Raw genomic sequence first — 16,656 nt, 5'->3', positions numbered from 1 at the left:
GTTCTATCACTTCACACACAGAATCACAGAATTAACCAGGTTGGAAAAGACCTTCAAGGTCATCAAGTCCAACCTACCACCCAACACCATCTAATCAACTAAACTATGGTACTAAGTGCTTCATCCAGTCTTATTTTAAACACTTCCAGGGACAGTGACTCTACCACCTCCCTGGGCAGCACATTCCAATGGCCAATCTCTCTTTCTGGGAAGGATTTCTTCCTAACATCCAGCCTAAACCTCCCCTGGTGCAGCTTGAGACTGTGTCCTCTCCTTCTGTCACTGGTTGCCTGGAAGAAGAGACCAATCCCCACCTGGCCACAACCTCCCTTCAGGTAGTTGTAGACAGCAATGAGGTCTCCCCTGAGCCTCCTCTTTTCCAGGCTAAATCCCCAGCTCCCTCAGCCTCTCCTCATAGGGCTGTGATCCAGCCCCCTCCCCAGCCTTGTTGCCCTTCTCTGCACACATTCAAGCAACTCAACACTCTTTCTTAAATTGAAGGGCCCAGAACTGGACACAGTACTCAAGGATCAAGCCCTTATAAACAGTCCTTTCCCCAACCTTCCTGTAGGTATCCTTCAGATACTGAAATATAGCTCTAAAGGTCTCCTCAGAGTCTTTTCTTCTCCAGGTTGAACAGCCCCAGCTCTTTCATAACAACTCATATCGGTTAGGCAGACCAAAACCATACCAATTAAAATAGAAGCTAAAAGGAAAATATTAAAAGGAAGGCAAAAAGTAAGTTTCTAACGTGCTTGCCCAAGTACTAGAAAGAGAGGCACACAGAAAACCCTTTACCTGAGAGAGGAAGAAAAGGAGAGCAAATAGTGAATCCCATTTGGGGAAAAGGACAAGCTTTCAGGAGTAAGGGATGTGTATTGTGCTGAGAGGGGAAAAAAGACATACAAAGGGGTATGGAGTAAAGGACTTTACTTCCTAAAGGTAGATGGTTTTTAGGGTCAGCTGGTCTGCTTGTCCGGGACATGCTCTTACTGAGTACTCTTTAATCAGCATCCATGTTGTGGTTTGGAACAAGACAGATTGCTCTTCTACCTCTTCCAAAAGGGGCAAAAGAAAACCACTCACACAAAGGATTGGATAAAGTTTAAATGGAAATGCTATTTACAACTACATACAAAATACACAAATTCCATAGTCTGGGTTTAACGCAGAAGCTCATTAAGCCAAGGCTTCACACAAACCTCCCTTAAAACCAGGTTAATAAACCCAAGCTTTCATGCCCCCCTCCCTACCAAGCCTCTCTAACCTCCATACCACACCATTGTGACGCAGCACAAAATTCATCCTGGCAGCTCCAGGCCTAATTGGCAACACTGCCAAGGTCGACACCAGGCCTCACTCCCCTGCCAAGGAGATAAGAACCTGGGCACCCTTCCCAGGAGAGAGAGAGGGAAAAAGGGAAGAAAATTGATGTTTCAGCCAGTTTTATAGGGATGCAGGTCTTATGGGTATGAAATACATCTTCTGGTCTACCTCCTGGACACTCTGGCCCCTCTGGAGGTCTGTAACTATTTGGTTCTTTAAGGTACCCACAACCTCAAACTGCCACAATCCATAAGACTAAGCCTGAGGTGAGTTAGCACTGTCTTACAGAAGATGCACCTGTAAAATCACTGTTACAAGACTTTGTTTTTGACAAGGGGCTGCTGTTGAACACTTGAGGTAATTCTCCTCCTCCACTACACTTACTGCTTTACTCAACCCTCCAATGATATGAAAGGATCTAGCTAGCGGCTGCCCCTTGCTTTGCAAACAAAGCTATCAAAAACATGATTCTGCCCTCACCAGGGCATGGGTTTGTAGCCAAAGAGGACAGCAGCATCTCACCAAGGTGGATGATGCCATGTGTGAAGGTCAGGGGACAGCACTTCAGTCACCTTGTTTTGAGTGTGACATACGTGCAGAGTGCACCTGCTGAGGCAACTGCCAAGCTAAGATATAACCGAACATTTTCCTTCTCAACATCCCTGGCCAGCAGCTGTTCCAGTACATCAAAGAGTCAGGAAAGCTCTTCAGGGAACTCTCAGAGGCAGGCACATTCAGACTGAGCAGTCCCAATCTAACCAGCAGTGGCTATGGGAGCTGTCTAGATGTGAGCTCTCCTGGCAAGCAGCTTTATTTCAGTTCTGCAGACTCTGCAATGTGACTGATCAAGCAGGTAGGTGCAAACTCTCACCTGTGTATGATGAACTGCACTCTCCAGTTCAAATCCAAGATACAGATGTATACTGATTTCTTCCAACATTCACAAAGACTGCACTTAAAACTCCAGGATGTTCATAGGGAAGAGTGCAGCTCTACCACCCAGTTTAAAGGGCGGCCTGTGAAAGTGGGAAAAGTGAGCTGTGGAAATACAGATTGGTGAGGCAAGGTAATTAGGAAACATTGCTGGCCATCACCCAGATATGGTGATGGCTCATGCTCATCAGGAACACACAGCTGGCAGGCACTGAACCTCAGCAAATTTGTGTCTTATTTTCCCCCTTTCTGCATCTGCAATGATGGAAAAGGTCAAAGAATTTACTTAGTGTAGCCTATAGCTGCTGAGGTACATGGGAGGGACAAATGACCTGACAAAGGCAGGAGACGAAAGAGGTATATGAAGAAGGAACTAAGCAGATGATGGCTGTAATGCTCTCCAGATCACTAAACATAAATTAGACATAGGGCTGGGCACAGGATTTGGGTTAGGAGTTGCTGTGGAAACATAATGATGCAGCTGGCATTGCCCATGTCAGAGTGAGGCTGTGATCAAAACCTGCCCTGGAGTTTGCCAGGGTTAATGGGCAGTGGGGAAATAGCTTGCTAGGCCCTGAAGCTGTCAGAAAGAAATGGAAGTAGTAATGGGGAAAGGTAGAAAGCAGGGTTATCTTCCAAGCTTCAAAAGGAAAGGTTGAAAGGAAGAATTTTGGAAGGATAACATTAATTACTGCTTCCATGCCCTATTGAAGCTCAAGGTCTCTATGCTGCCAAGAACAGTTACTGACCTCTCAACTCAACGTACTGTGCACATGGAAAAATCTGACAGGGAAGAATCTAATTATCATTCCCTGAAGGCTCAGAGACTCTCCATGAATAAAACTCCATCAAAATCACAGAGGCACTACATTAACCATTCTGAATTGCTGTGAACTTGATTTATTCTTTATTTCTTCAGTATTCAGGCTACAGTGTACAGAGTCCTGATGTCCTTTGGACATCATTACCAAAACTAATACACTGACTTTGATCACAGTTTGTGTTTCTGCTTGTGCTGAAACAGAGACAAGCAAAATCAGCATTCAGGATTTGCAGCAGATATCAGGCTTTTAATGGAGCAGATACACTGGGTTAAAAATATTAGCATGAGAGTAGTATCTCCAGAGAACATGCCACAATGTATTTTTAGCACATATAAGTCTTCATATGCAAGATTTTTTTCCCCTCTCTAAACTTCCATGCCTTGACCTCTTGTGCATCCTTTCTTAGTGTAAACTCTTCAAATGGATTTATTTTACAAACTACTTATTTGATGCTTGAAAGAGGTGCTAAATCAATACTTTGGCACATATTCATACAGTAATTAAAATCTATTTATTACACACACACACAAAAACCCCACAAAAAACTCAGGTATTTTGATAATTGATATAAAATGGACTAGTACTTTAAAATCAGTGGAAAGATAGAATCAAAACCTGATGGACCTTTCTTTAATGAACATAGCGTGAGTTGTATGCAGAGAAAATCCCTTCTGTGGAGAACTTGTGTGATCACAGAATCACAGAAACGTTCAGGTTGGAAGAGACCCTCAGGATCACCGAGTCCAACCCAGAACCCTGCTCTACAGGGTTCACCCCTAAACTGTATCTCCAAGCACCACATCCAAATGACCCTTGTACACATCTAGGGTTGGTGACTCAACCACCTCCCTGGGCAACACCTTCCACTGCCTGACCACTCTTTTTGTGAGATAACGTGGAGCAGATGGATGAAAGAAAATGGATGGAGATGAAGAGGACAGTTTGGTCTCTCAGTCCCCTGACCAAGGCTGTGCTTTCCCTGCTTATCTTTCTGGATATGCCTAACCATGTTACACACTCCTCTCAATATTCTTATCTACAACACAGATACTCTGCAGGCTACTTCTACATCTCCCCACACTCTTTATGACAAAAAACATGTGCATATATTTATAGTTCTCTGTTCTTTTTTTTTTGGTGTGGCAGGGCGGGGGGGGGAGGGGGAGAAATCCATCCCCCCTCAAATTCACCCCAGCTTTTCTATCTTGAAAATAATAAAATACCAAGCCCTGTTTTCACATTAGAATAATTTGGTATCTCAGAGAAGACATGTGGTGGGTTTAGGGCTCTCAAAAAGATATCCCATTCTCCTAACGCCAAGTATGCAGAGAGTGTGTGACATGGTTGGTAGCCAAGCAAAGGCAATGGTCATATGCTACAAGAACTTACTAGGTCCACCTCCAAGCTCTTAGAAATTTGGGTAACTTCAACAGTGCACCTATACATCTGAACTGCATCTTGGGCATGAATTTTGGTACAGAAATGAGCTGGCAAGAGCATATTTGAATAAGTAGCCACACGAATGGGCTCTAAATCACATTCTGCTTAACTTTTGACTGTGCAGTGTGGGATTCTGGGTCCAGGCAGAAGCTTCTACCTACACACAGCACAGACAAAGGTGCTCCAGCTTAGCATCCTCTCACTGGCTTATTTGTTTCCATGTCTCATGCACTTGTAACATCTTTTCAAACTTTATACATCCGAAAGCCAGGCCTTCAGTCTAAAATGCTGCCCCCTGAAACAGCTTGAGAGTAAACGCATGTGAACTTAAGCTACCTTTACTCCTTCTGAGAGCCTAAGTCCTAATCCATTTTGCCACTAGAGTCCAAGCCTCTCCGCTGCCCTCCTCCCAGAGGCTGAACTGACACAGGCAAGAGTTGCATTTTCAGGCAGAGGCTGGGTTTTATTTTCACTAGGTGCCAGGTTTGAGGGCTGGTTTTTGTGCAGGGCATGGAGAGGGCTGCCGGCGGGTTTTCCAGTCAGGTGGTTTGTTATAGCTGTGTTACAGCAGCACAGGGCAGAGACAGATCATGTGGCACTTCTTTTTGGTGGAGTTTGCAGGGACTTGACTGGCTCAGGTCGATTATGAAACTGCATCCTTTAAGTAAATGCCTCTTTTAGAAGCTAAAGCTAGGCAAGATTAACTCTGCTCTTAAAGGTTTTTGGGTTGAAGCCACAAATCAGAACTCCTGAGACAGAAGCTACCTTGCTTTCTGCTGACAGACTGGTGAGTTTGGCACAAATCAAGCAGGCTTTCCTTCAGGAAAGTGCCCAGGCAGGGAAATCACTGCAAGTTTTGTATTAGGTCAGCTTTTGACACACTGGGTCTGTGAGCCATACATCTTTAAAACAGGGCAAGTCGTATTCCTTGCTTTGACTGAAGGGGTAAACTGAAATGCTTCATCCCTGATAGTTGTGCTGAAGGAGGAATATGAAGTTGTGATACATATGTTTCACATGGCTAAATCAAAGCAGGTGCCTTCTGAATCAGACCTTTAACCACAGCAGGCCTCCAGTATACTTTTGGTTGGAAGCTGCATATTAATATTGTTAGCTGCACTACATCTCCTTTATCCCTTCGCTGCCAGCCTGGTGCAGTTGCTTCACTGTCCCCAACAACAGTAATTCCTGTGAACTAAAGCACTCCACCAGGATGTGCCTGGTGCACTTGGAAGCAGTTATCTGACCAAGGGTTGTTTAGTGAGTGACCTCTGCACACAGAAACTTCATTGTATTGAACACTGTCTAGCAGCAGCAAGAGATGTACAAAAACACCCGGGAGAGCTACCAGCTCTCAGAATTGATGCAGGCTATGGTTATTCCTCTGTTTCCTCTCTCCAGCTTCTTAAACAAGATCTTCCTTCTGAAAGCACAGCCAGATATCAGTAGGCTAGCATCAAGAAGGCAATATAGACAGGAAATATATTTTCTCAAGGTATTAAATGGGGCGGGTGCCCAGCCAGATAAACCTCTAGGGAATGCTACTTATAACTAGCCTCCAGGCAGGACCTGAGCAATTAAATCCTGGCAGCTTGACTGTCCAACCTCTTTCCCTATCTTGCCTGCAACATTCCAATGTGGATGTTGGAGACTATACTGAAAGCTTTGCTAACACTAAGGTTAATGTTAACTAGAATGGAAGAGCTGCTTCACCACAGCAGTTCTTTCTTTCAGGAATCAAAACAGGCTAACAATAACAATAGTCTCACTCCCAGCTCCCTTAAAAGAAAACAAAAGGCTTAGTACAAGCCCTCAGAAAATTACTAAAACCCCATTTTCACACTTGGGTTCCTTAGCACAATTCGGACATTTTGATTTGTGTCTAATTGGTGTGATTCAGAACTTCACATTTTTTGAAAGCCCTCTCCCTAATACATTTGGCAGTCCTCATAGTTTTTGCAAATGAAATAAAAACAATTTGGTGCAGCCTAAGGTGGCCTACAGCCAACTTTTAATCTGTCTGGTTTCTGGAGGATCAGTTTTAGAGTTAGTTGTTTGGTATACAATGCAGCAGCCAGTACCTTTATGAAGAGCCTTTTAGAGTACTTTCTGACAATCAACGGCATTCTGCTATACAGGGTTACCTTGTTTCCACTCTGCCAGCCATGGCTCACTGCCAGTGTCTGAGAGGAGGATGATGCCTGAGCCAGAGAGTCTTTGCAGGTAAGACACCTAGAAGATCAAGTGCTCTGGACTCCATATCCAAACACACCACTGTGTCACATGTCCTTAGAAGCCCTAAGGCTCTGAGCATTCCGCCCCTGCCATCTCCTCAGTATTTTAATTTTCTTTGTAAAGAGTATCGCCCACTCTGAGGGTCTTGACTGGGAAGCCAAAGCAGAAGATTAAAGACTCTGCCCCACTATATCTAGGATTTCTTCTTAAAATACAATGCTTTGTTCACAACAAGCTTTTCTTCCTCACAAGCTCTTCTGACATGGATTTGGTCATACTCAGCTGACAGAACAAATACCACAGCTAAGGAAAGTCTGGGTTAAATTTTGGAAAACAGAAAAGAGGAGAAAAATGGAAGAAACAGCTAGGAATAGAATATTAAATAGAATATTAAAAAATAGAATATTAAAATATTAAACAGAATATTAAAAAATCAGACATGAAGGATGAATCATGAGTTAACTTCATGGGGTTTTTTTGAATGACCAAATAGCAAATTCTGCTTCTTGGGTGCTGACTGATAGTTCCATTACCAACCCATTTAAGAAAATGGCTAAGCCTCTATTCTTAACTATGATTCACAGGCCAAGATTCTCCCACCTGAGTTTGTCTGAGGTTAGGTGTCCTTATTCAGCCCCATTCAAAGCAAAGAACCCAAGCCCACACATGAGCTTTGGTACATGAGGAAGTCCATTGGTGTCCAGAGTGGTTCTGAAGTGTGACAGAGAAGGAGACTCTGAAACTCCTGATCTTTCTCCTGTATCTGTTGCTACTGCAAAATGAATCTATAGAGCGCTCTGGAAGTCAGATGTAATGGATGGAGTTCTCCTCAGGAGGAGACACTTCAGAACTGAATAGCCCAACACTTATCTGCCAGCTGCACTGCCCAAAAATTATTAACCTTCCCTGCTACTTAGTACTGGTGAGGACACATCTGGAGAGCACAATGCACAGCTGTGGGATCTTTAGGACATGAAGGATGTGGACATACTGGTGCAAGTCCAGTGAGGGGCCACAAAGGTGTGAAAGGAACTGGAGCAGTTCTTCCATGACGAAAGGCTGGGGCTGTTCAACCCGCAGAAGAAAAAGTTCAGAGGAGTCTGATCAACATTTATAAATCCCTGATAGCAGGGGTTAAATCACAGAATCACAGAGGACTTTTCCAACCAAAATGACTCTGACCATTTTAAATATAAAGGCTTTCCTCAGGGGTATACAGTGCCAGGACAAGAGACAATGGGCAAAGAACCAAAACACATGATATTTTGCTGAAAGCAAGAAAATGTTTTTTACTGTGAAAGTGATGGAGCACTGGCACAGGTGTCCAGATATGTTGCGGAGTCTCTCTCCTTGAAGATTCCAAACCCAGATGGACATGGGTCTGGGCAGTTATCTGACCTGCTCTGAGCAGGAGATTGGCCTGGACAGACTCCAGTGGTCCCTGTTAAGTATGGGAATTCTATGATTCTTTGAAAAGCTGCAGAGAGGAGAGTGTGAAAAGTAAAGCAGAAAAGAAGGAGATTTATATTTTCACGCTTATAAAAAACTAGCTGAAACTAGAGTGAATAGAATCATTAACTTTTACATATATAATGAAGATCACTACAGAGGCTTTATCATATTCCCTACTGATTAAAATAGGAGATGAAATTTCCTGGAAATAGCTGCTGTACTTTGACAGTATCAAAGACTGATCTTAATTAGAAGACAAGAAGGAGATTTTATTTTGCCCTGAAACTGGAGAACAGTACCTCTTTCAGACTCCTCATATTAGTGGCTGGGAGAGACAGAGAATTACTCAGCCACAGGGATATCTACATGATGGCATGACACAGAGAGCAGAAGAAGAATGGACAATTTAGCTGGCTGAAGGAAAAAGAGTTTAGAGTTTTTTCTGCAAAATAAAATATTAGTTTTGCTAAATGTCAGGAACTGCACAAAAAAAAGAACAGGATGGGCAGTTCTCCTATTTAACCTCTTCAGTTCTGAAACACAGTCTAGACAGAGGGGTAGATAATAACCTCTGTGTAGTACAACAGACACTCATCAACAAAATTAATTTGCTGTTTAAATAAATGACAGAAAAAAAAATAGCATCTAAGTGAAAGACAAAAGACCTCTTTCACAGACAGTCTTAAAGAAGGCCTAAAACTCCTTTCCCATGCTCCTAAACGCTCAATGAAGATTAAGATATTTAGCAAAATTTGGGATAAGCAGGAAAATATTCATATAGCAGAAATGATGAACTCAACAGGCACAAGGGTTTGGCTTTAACTCAGACATAATCCTTTTCATCACTCAGAAGTCACGGTGTTGTTTCCCTCCCATGGGCTTTCCTTTCTGCTCATGACCTAACCAGGATTTCCATTCAGACTGAAAGATGTTTGGTACAAAGGCCTGTGCTGGCATAGCTGTGGCTCCTGAATGCCAACACAAGGCAAATAAACGTCATCAAATATCAATACCAGAAAAAAAGGTTTCTTCTTCTTCCTCATGCCTACCAACATCCTTTTCTAGTCCTCCATTGCTTTTTTCCCCTCCATCTACCTCCTCAACTCCATTCTCTTCCAGATCCTTGCCCTTTTACCAACGATAATGCTCTCCTCACACTATGATGCTTTTTTACGAAGTCTTTTTTAAAACAAATATTATCTCCAGTAGCCTGTGCAGACCTGCTGTCTTCTCTTTTTTCTTCTGATTGTTTCTTCAGGATCCCTTCCTAAGTTTTCTTATCACTGCAGCCTTTTATTAGTCATTCTATCTTGCATATCTGCACTGGTTTCCCTCCATTACTAAACTTTCCACTGGTATCAGCACTATGTCATAAGCTTCTCCCCTTATTCTGCTGTTCCTGATCTGCTTCTTTCTCTCTCTGCAATCTCTCAACTTAGCTGGTATGTCTCCTTGATGTTGATTTTAACTTCTCATAGCCAAAATGTTAGTCCTTTCTTCAGCAATATCACCAACTTATTGCTGCTTCCTCTCTGCCCTGGGATGCCCAATCTGCATCACAATCCTGTCACCACATTTTCTCTCCAGCTTCACTGAAAAAAAGGAGGGCTGATCTTTTGGGAGCAGTAGGTAGATACTTCCCTACAGTTTGTATATACACAGAATCCTACAGAATAATTTTGTGTTTCTGAGGGAAGGAGTATGGACACAGCCACACATCTTCAAACATGCAATTTAAGCAAATTAAAGTATCTCAAAGGGGATCTGTCTGTGAAAGGTCACCAAGATGAATCAGGCTCACTAGGCACACCGACATCTTTTTAGCAAATAAATACACTGTTTACATAAAAGCATAGCTATAGTTCTTTCTAACGCTGCCATTCGTCACGTGTAAGTGTAACAAACCACACAAAACAAAGAGGATTTAGGATTTTTTTAGAGCCATAACTCTGAGTGCACTCTTGACTGCCTTAACGCAGCATGGGGAGAAATTCCAGGTGAATGTGCAGCACCCCAGGTGTACTGCAGTGCCAGAGTGCACTGTGGCTGTGACACTGTGAGACGAGCTGATGTTCTCTGGGAATTGTCTCACTCACACAAAGACATTTTTCTTCCTTAGCAGACTGTGGCCTAAGTTTGTCTGAATGATGCAACAGAGGAGATAATTTCAACAATTTCTTTCCCCCTTCCTCTTATTATGGTTTCTCCTCTGACATCTGAGTATGCATTAAAACTTTTCCACCTAGCTGCACTCACAGCACTTCTGCAGCAGCCTGTGCTGACAGCTGTGCAAGTGCCAAGGAGCAAAGAGGTGCAGGAAACCAAGTTCTGCCAGTGTTTATTGATAATTAAGATAGGCCTTTGTGCTGCTCAGCTTCTCCACCAGCCTCCTGGTAGGCATGGCTTTGCATGCAGAACGGGCGAAAGAATAGATATGGCTTCCAGGTCTTCCAACTTAGTTGATGACTAAGATTCTATACCCTGAATCAAGGCATGGTTTGGATGTCCATCAAATGAGGAGGAGCTGTCACCATACAAGTCTGCAGCTTCGGTGCAGCACCCAGAAAAGGCAATGCCTTGCACTTTGCCTGTGTTCCAACAGAGCCTTGAGCCAAGGAGCAGCAGCAGCAGCAGAATGACTGCAAACACCCAACAGCAGAAAGTGTCACCAAGGACATGCAAGTGAGTCTGAAGCTCAGGGCTAATAGTTGCTTCTTTTTTGTGCAGTGTGAAATGTTATCTTGCTGGAAACACCAGCTGTCCTGTTGGCCCCTCCTTGTACTGCAGGAAGTAGGCTATTAGCTCCTGACATAGAAAGCAAAACTTTACCAGCCTTCTTCAAACAGAAAGACAAATTGGAGAAGAGAAACAAGTTAGATGGAACAGGGAAACAGATGGTATTAGCTTAGGAGAGAGGAACAGAACGGTTCAAGATCCGGGCCTGCATTCACATCAGTTATGTTACCACCCTCAAGATTTAGCTCCTCTCTACCACATGGTTTACAAGTCATGGGGTCAAGGAAGAAAAAAGTTCTTGCTAAAAAGACAGATTTGTTTCTTTGGTACACAAATACCAGAGTGGTTTCTGAGAATCTACTGACAAAAGTGAGGCAAATCTGAAAAATAATAAAACAGAAAACATCTTCAGCTCAGTTTGCAGTTTCTGGATCTCTTGCTGAGCAACAGGATCTTGTTCCATTAACCAAAAAAACCCTCATTGATCTGATCCAGGTAGTGATCCATTCAGCACTGCAGTAGTCACAACAGATTTAGGAGATGCTGTTCCATAGGGAGTGGTGCTGTATGGTATGGTGTTTATGGTGATGAGAAAGATGCATGAGTGAGGGAGTGGAGAAAGGGATAGTCAAGGCAGGTAGAAAAAGAGAAATCTGGCATGATTTGGTGAAATTGATACAGCTAGCGGAGGGTCTTGCTGAGTGACTCTTGATAAGCATTGCACACTTGACAAGGAAATATTGAAGAAGCAAAGGGGTCTGGTAACACTGGACTTCTACTGTTTCCAGGGGCCAGCCCCATCATTGTGTGTAGTTCCAAAGCTTTGCAGGGAAGAGAAGCTCTGCCCACTGTAACTGTAAGAGTTGTTAACTGTGGTTGGATGATACGTAAAACTTACTTAAATTATTTCTGGTCACACCCAGCAGTATCTGTTCCCCATTTTCATTAGCCTCACAGCCTTCCCATTTTCTCTCTGAATTATCAGAAACATTAACAAGACCTCTTTCTACTCTCAACTTTGACTGATCTTTCTACTTAGGAGCACTGAGCAAACAAATCTGAGAAACAGCCTGGAAGCAGCAAGCAGCCTTGGCACGCTGCATGCAGGGGCATGGAAAAAGCTCTGCTCTCCCAGGAGAACGTACAAGCTACAACCAGTGACTCACTGTGAGCCCAGGAACCACCCTCCAGGGAATCTGAGACAAGTCCTCCTAGAATTCCTGCCTATTTCTGCACAGAGGAACCACACAAGAAGAAAGTACTTCTTGAAACCATTCCCTACCTCTGATAAATATACTTCTCCCAACAACTAATGAGCAAATAGAATCATAGAATTGTTAGGGTTGGAAGGGACCTCAAGGATCATCTAGTTCCAACCCCACTGCCATGGGCAGGGACACCTCCCACTACATCAGGTTGCTCAGAGCCACATCCAGCCTGGCCTTAAAAACTTTGCCTTGTGATCCATGGGCACATCCAGAGTGAAGCAAGCACGTTTTTGTGTGTAGCAGCTGTGCCCTGTGTCATGCAGACACGGCATTTCATTAAGTTCAGGGTAATAGCTTGATTCCCTTTGGGACTCACTGCTGAAAAACAGAACACCTCCTGGCATAGTCAGGCAAGGTCACCCTGTGCCATACATTTCTCAATGCATACACTCATTTTGGGGCTGATGCTGAGCTAATTGAGTATCTGTTCATTACGCACTTCATATTAACGCAATAATGCACCCTCATGTAAAACTAATTGTACAAGATCTGAAGAAAACCAGCATTATAGTACATTTCAATGCCATCTGTTCAGCTACTCCAGAATACAGTGGAAGAATTCCAATTCATGAACAATTTTTTTTTTATTTTACTCTTCATGTTGGATGCAGAATTGTAAAAATTCCAGATAAGAAACATTTCAAAAACACAAACTAAGGTATTTTGCCCCATCTCATCACCCTTTTGTGACTTGCAACTGCTTTTTCATTTAACAGGAGTCATCTTCCAGCATATATGCATGTACACACTGTGAACAAGATAGTTCAATCCCTTATAGAATGGTCTGGGTTGGAAGGGACCTTAAAGATCATCCAGTTCCAACCCCTGCCATGGGCAGGGACACCTCCCACTAGACCACCTTACTCAAGGCCTCATCCAACCTGCCTTGATCACCACCATGGATGAGGCATCCACAACTTCCCTGGGCAGCCTATTCCAGAGTTTCACCATCCTCACAGTAAAGAATTTCTTCCTAATCTCCAGCCTAAATCTGCCCTCCTCAAGCTCAAAGCCACTGCCCCTTATCCTGTCACTCCAAGCCCTTGTAAAACATCCCTCCACAGCTCTCCTGTAGCTCCTTTCAGGTACTGGAAGGCTCCTGTAAGGTCTCCCTAGAGCCTCCTCTTCTCCAGGCTGAACAGTCCCAACTCTCTCAGCCTGTCCCCATAGAGGAGGTGCTCCAGCTTTCTGCCCCTCTTCATGGACCCCCTCCAGCATTTTCATGTCCCTCTTATGCTGGGGGCACCAGAACTGGATGCAGTTCACAAATGTAACACCTCAAAGTTTACATGCCTGCAGGCAAAATGATTGAAACCACAAAAATCTCATGGAGATATATGAAGAGAGATTGAAAATGATAAGCAACTTCTTTCAAAACATTGTTAAGTACTACCAAGAATCAGGAGTCCCTGGAGGATCTTATCTGGAGAACCTAAGCATTAAGCAATGCAACTAATTCCTGCCAGCTTTCTTCTCGGCTTTCATTTTATTTCATCCCAAATACTATTTTTACCTGTTTGTTCTGAACACTTCAAAGCTGGAAACCTGTTTTGCTCTCTTCCTCTGGTCCCTGGGTTACTTCCCTTCTGAATGTGAAACTAAGGAATTCCAGAGGATAGTATTGAGTCAAAACATAATGTAAAAGAAGAAAAAAATACTTTCAAAGTGAATGTGTGATTGGTCAGAAAATAAGATTAGATAAGGTAGAATATAAAGGCAGAAACAAAGTATTTTCTCCTAAACCTAGACACAAATACTGTATTGCATTATGTCCAACAATTGGAGGGGGGGAGGGAGGGAAGAATGCCTATGCAGTAGAGATTAGAAACTATCTATATACAGATAAGGAAGAGAACGGATTTAATTCTGAGTTTTCTGTGCTTACTAAATATATGCATTGCTCATCAGAGATCATGGTCAGGAATGTCAAACACAAATGTTGCCTGAAGACTTTGAATAAGATTTTCCTGCATTTTCATTTGTCACTTAGCTCAGGGGCTTTCCAAACTGGAGAAGGAAAACCACAACTGTAAATGAAAGTGTAGCCCCAGGATGGTGACTGACTAAAGGCTCAGGACAAACTTAACTGGAAAGAATCTGCAAAAACGTTAACTACGACCTTTCTTGCCCTCATCATCTGGCAGCACATTCAGTGACTGGAATTAACAGTTTCACTTCTAGAAAAACAGAGGCTGTCATCATTTTCACTTTGCCTTTGCTGAGCTGAGCTCCTACCTTCGGAAAGGATTTTTGTTTTACTTAAAAAGAACAGCTTGCAAAAGAGCCTCTTCTTCCTGGAGAGGCTCTGACAAGTTCTGAGCATACCCCCAGAGTTTTTATTCTTCTCAAGGCTGCAGCAACATAATTTAGAGACTTTCCTCCTCATTGTGTTCATCTGAAACACCTTGAAGCAGTCTGTCAAAGGTTCAAGGAGAGGTTATCAAGTCCTATTTGCTGTTGGCATGTCTAAAACTGCTGACACAGGCTAGGGAAAAAAAAGGGTACATCTCGATCAGCTGCAACATTATGACAGCAATCAGGGAACCTCACCCAGTGCACCACGAAGCTGTGATGGCCAGCTGAAGACATAGCCCAGTAATATTTATACATCAAATGCAAACAAGGCTTAAAGAAGTCCTGAAAAATAGCAAGGTTTGCCATTTTCTTAGTAGTACAAAAAAAGGGGGGGGCAAAACCCCATGCAAATACATCACATTTGGGGTTTTGTTGTTTGATTCTGAAAACCATTACCCGTGGTCTTCACTGAGGAAAGTTGTAGAAACAACTGAAAACTGTTCATTAAAAGGAAAAATAATGAAAAACTTTGCACTTGACAGACCTGCAAAAATCAATGTGGTGGTTTCCTTTTATATCACTCATAAATTTTCCTGAACATGTCAATAGCTTACTCTGTTGAAAACACACCCAAAAATAACAATCAAACTCTGTTGTTGGACATAATTAAGACTTTTTTAGCTTGATGCTTCAGAACATTAGGAAGAAAAATGCATGCCTTCTCCCAGACCTACTTGTCTCTGAGTAAGTTATTTCTAGACCTTTTTAACCTCTAACTCTAGCTGAAAGACGAGTACTTTTCCAGTCAAGTCATGTTCAGAGATTTAGATCAATACTCTAAAGATATGTTGACATTTTTCAGATTAATCCCAAGTAATTCCTTGCCTACTAGGGACAGATCTGTCCCTTCCCCTCACTTCACATCAGCTGTGTACAAATTTACAACAGCAGTAAGCATTAGCTTGAACTCTGTTACTTATCATAGCTGGAGGAGGCTGCACAAGTTCATGACCTTGAGGTCCTCAGGACAAGTCAACTCTAGAAACTGGTTTAGTAGTCCTTCCTTACAAACCTTTACATGAAATGGAGCAAAGGGCTTTGACATCCTTCTTGACACTAGAGATCTGGACTTCCTCACCGGAGCTGCAAGCTGAAAGCTCAGAAACAAGCCACAAGCCTGCCACGAGAGTGGAAGTCATGCAGGTCTGCTCTTCAGCTCACAGGTCTGTCTTAGCCTTCATGTTTTGGTGCCAGCAGCTTTGGAAACACCCTCTCCAAATGCAGCAGTGTTTTACCACTTCATAATTAAGGTTAAACTGGAATGGAGAAGATAGCAGCTGCCCTACTGACTTCAGAAATGCACAGCCCACGACACACTGCCACTAGGCTTTGCCTTAGGAAATTAATGCCCCAAACAACGGCAAGCAGCAGGGTGGGACTCACGCTGCTTCAGCTTTGAATGCTACTGCTCAAACATCCAGTTTTGAAAGCAGGAGAAGGAAAAGAGTATGTGGAAGCAAATAGTGCCCTTCATGCAAAAAGATAAGAGATCAGGCAGCTACAGGCTCATTCGTCTACAATCTGTTTGTTCAGTTTAGGCACAACAAAACCACACAACAGTTACAGCAAGAGATGGCAGCTTGTCCTTCATGAACTCAGCGTAAGAGAAGTCCTTTGCTTCACACAGCTAAATGGCTTTCAGATTAGACTCTAGAACAAAATTCAGAAAACTTACCTTGCATTTCAACATGTTGGCCACTCTTTCTTGCATTGATTGCCCAGCCTTTGGCCTGACAAGTATATAAACTGCTTTCACTTCAGGGCTGGAGCGCAGAAGCTTTTCCACCAGCACTTTGCCCATGAACCCCGTAGCTCCTGTGATAAGTATGGTCTTGCCATTGTAAAAAGCTGAGACTGAAGACATGTTCTGTCCTTCCTTTAACTTCCTATGGCAGGTACCTGAGAAGATGCAAGAAAGAAAAAAAGCTTTAAGGCCTTTTGAATCAAGACACAGTACAGTTATTTGGGACCTACAGTCTGAGATAACCTTTCCTAGTTAGCTATGGCAGCTCACATTAGCTGCTGGTGATGGTGATTTTTAAAACGGTTTAAAAAAAACCCTTTAGTATGAAAATGCACCACACAAA

General features: G+C 43.0%; 1 protein-coding gene across 2 annotated transcripts in view; it reads right to left on the bottom strand.

Moving 5' to 3' along the window:
- FAR2 (fatty acyl-CoA reductase 2) overlaps positions 1–16,433 on the bottom strand; it is a 71,628-nt gene extending 55,195 nt beyond the window's left edge. For both annotated transcript variants that reach the window (XM_054399633.1, XM_054399634.1), the window contains exon 1: positions 16,245–16,433. In XM_054399633.1, coding sequence (XP_054255608.1) covers positions 16,245–16,433 — 189 coding nt within the window. The remainder of the gene's footprint in view (positions 1–16,244) is intronic.
- Between the last annotated feature and the right edge of the window lie 223 nt (positions 16,434–16,656).

Source organism: Indicator indicator, chromosome 3 (genome assembly GCF_027791375.1).
Source record: "Indicator indicator isolate 239-I01 chromosome 3, UM_Iind_1.1, whole genome shotgun sequence".
NCBI classification, from domain to species: Eukaryota; Metazoa; Chordata; class Aves; order Piciformes; family Indicatoridae; genus Indicator; species Indicator indicator.
Note: the sequence above shows the minus strand (reverse complement) of the source record. Positions and strands in the feature narration are given on the sequence as shown.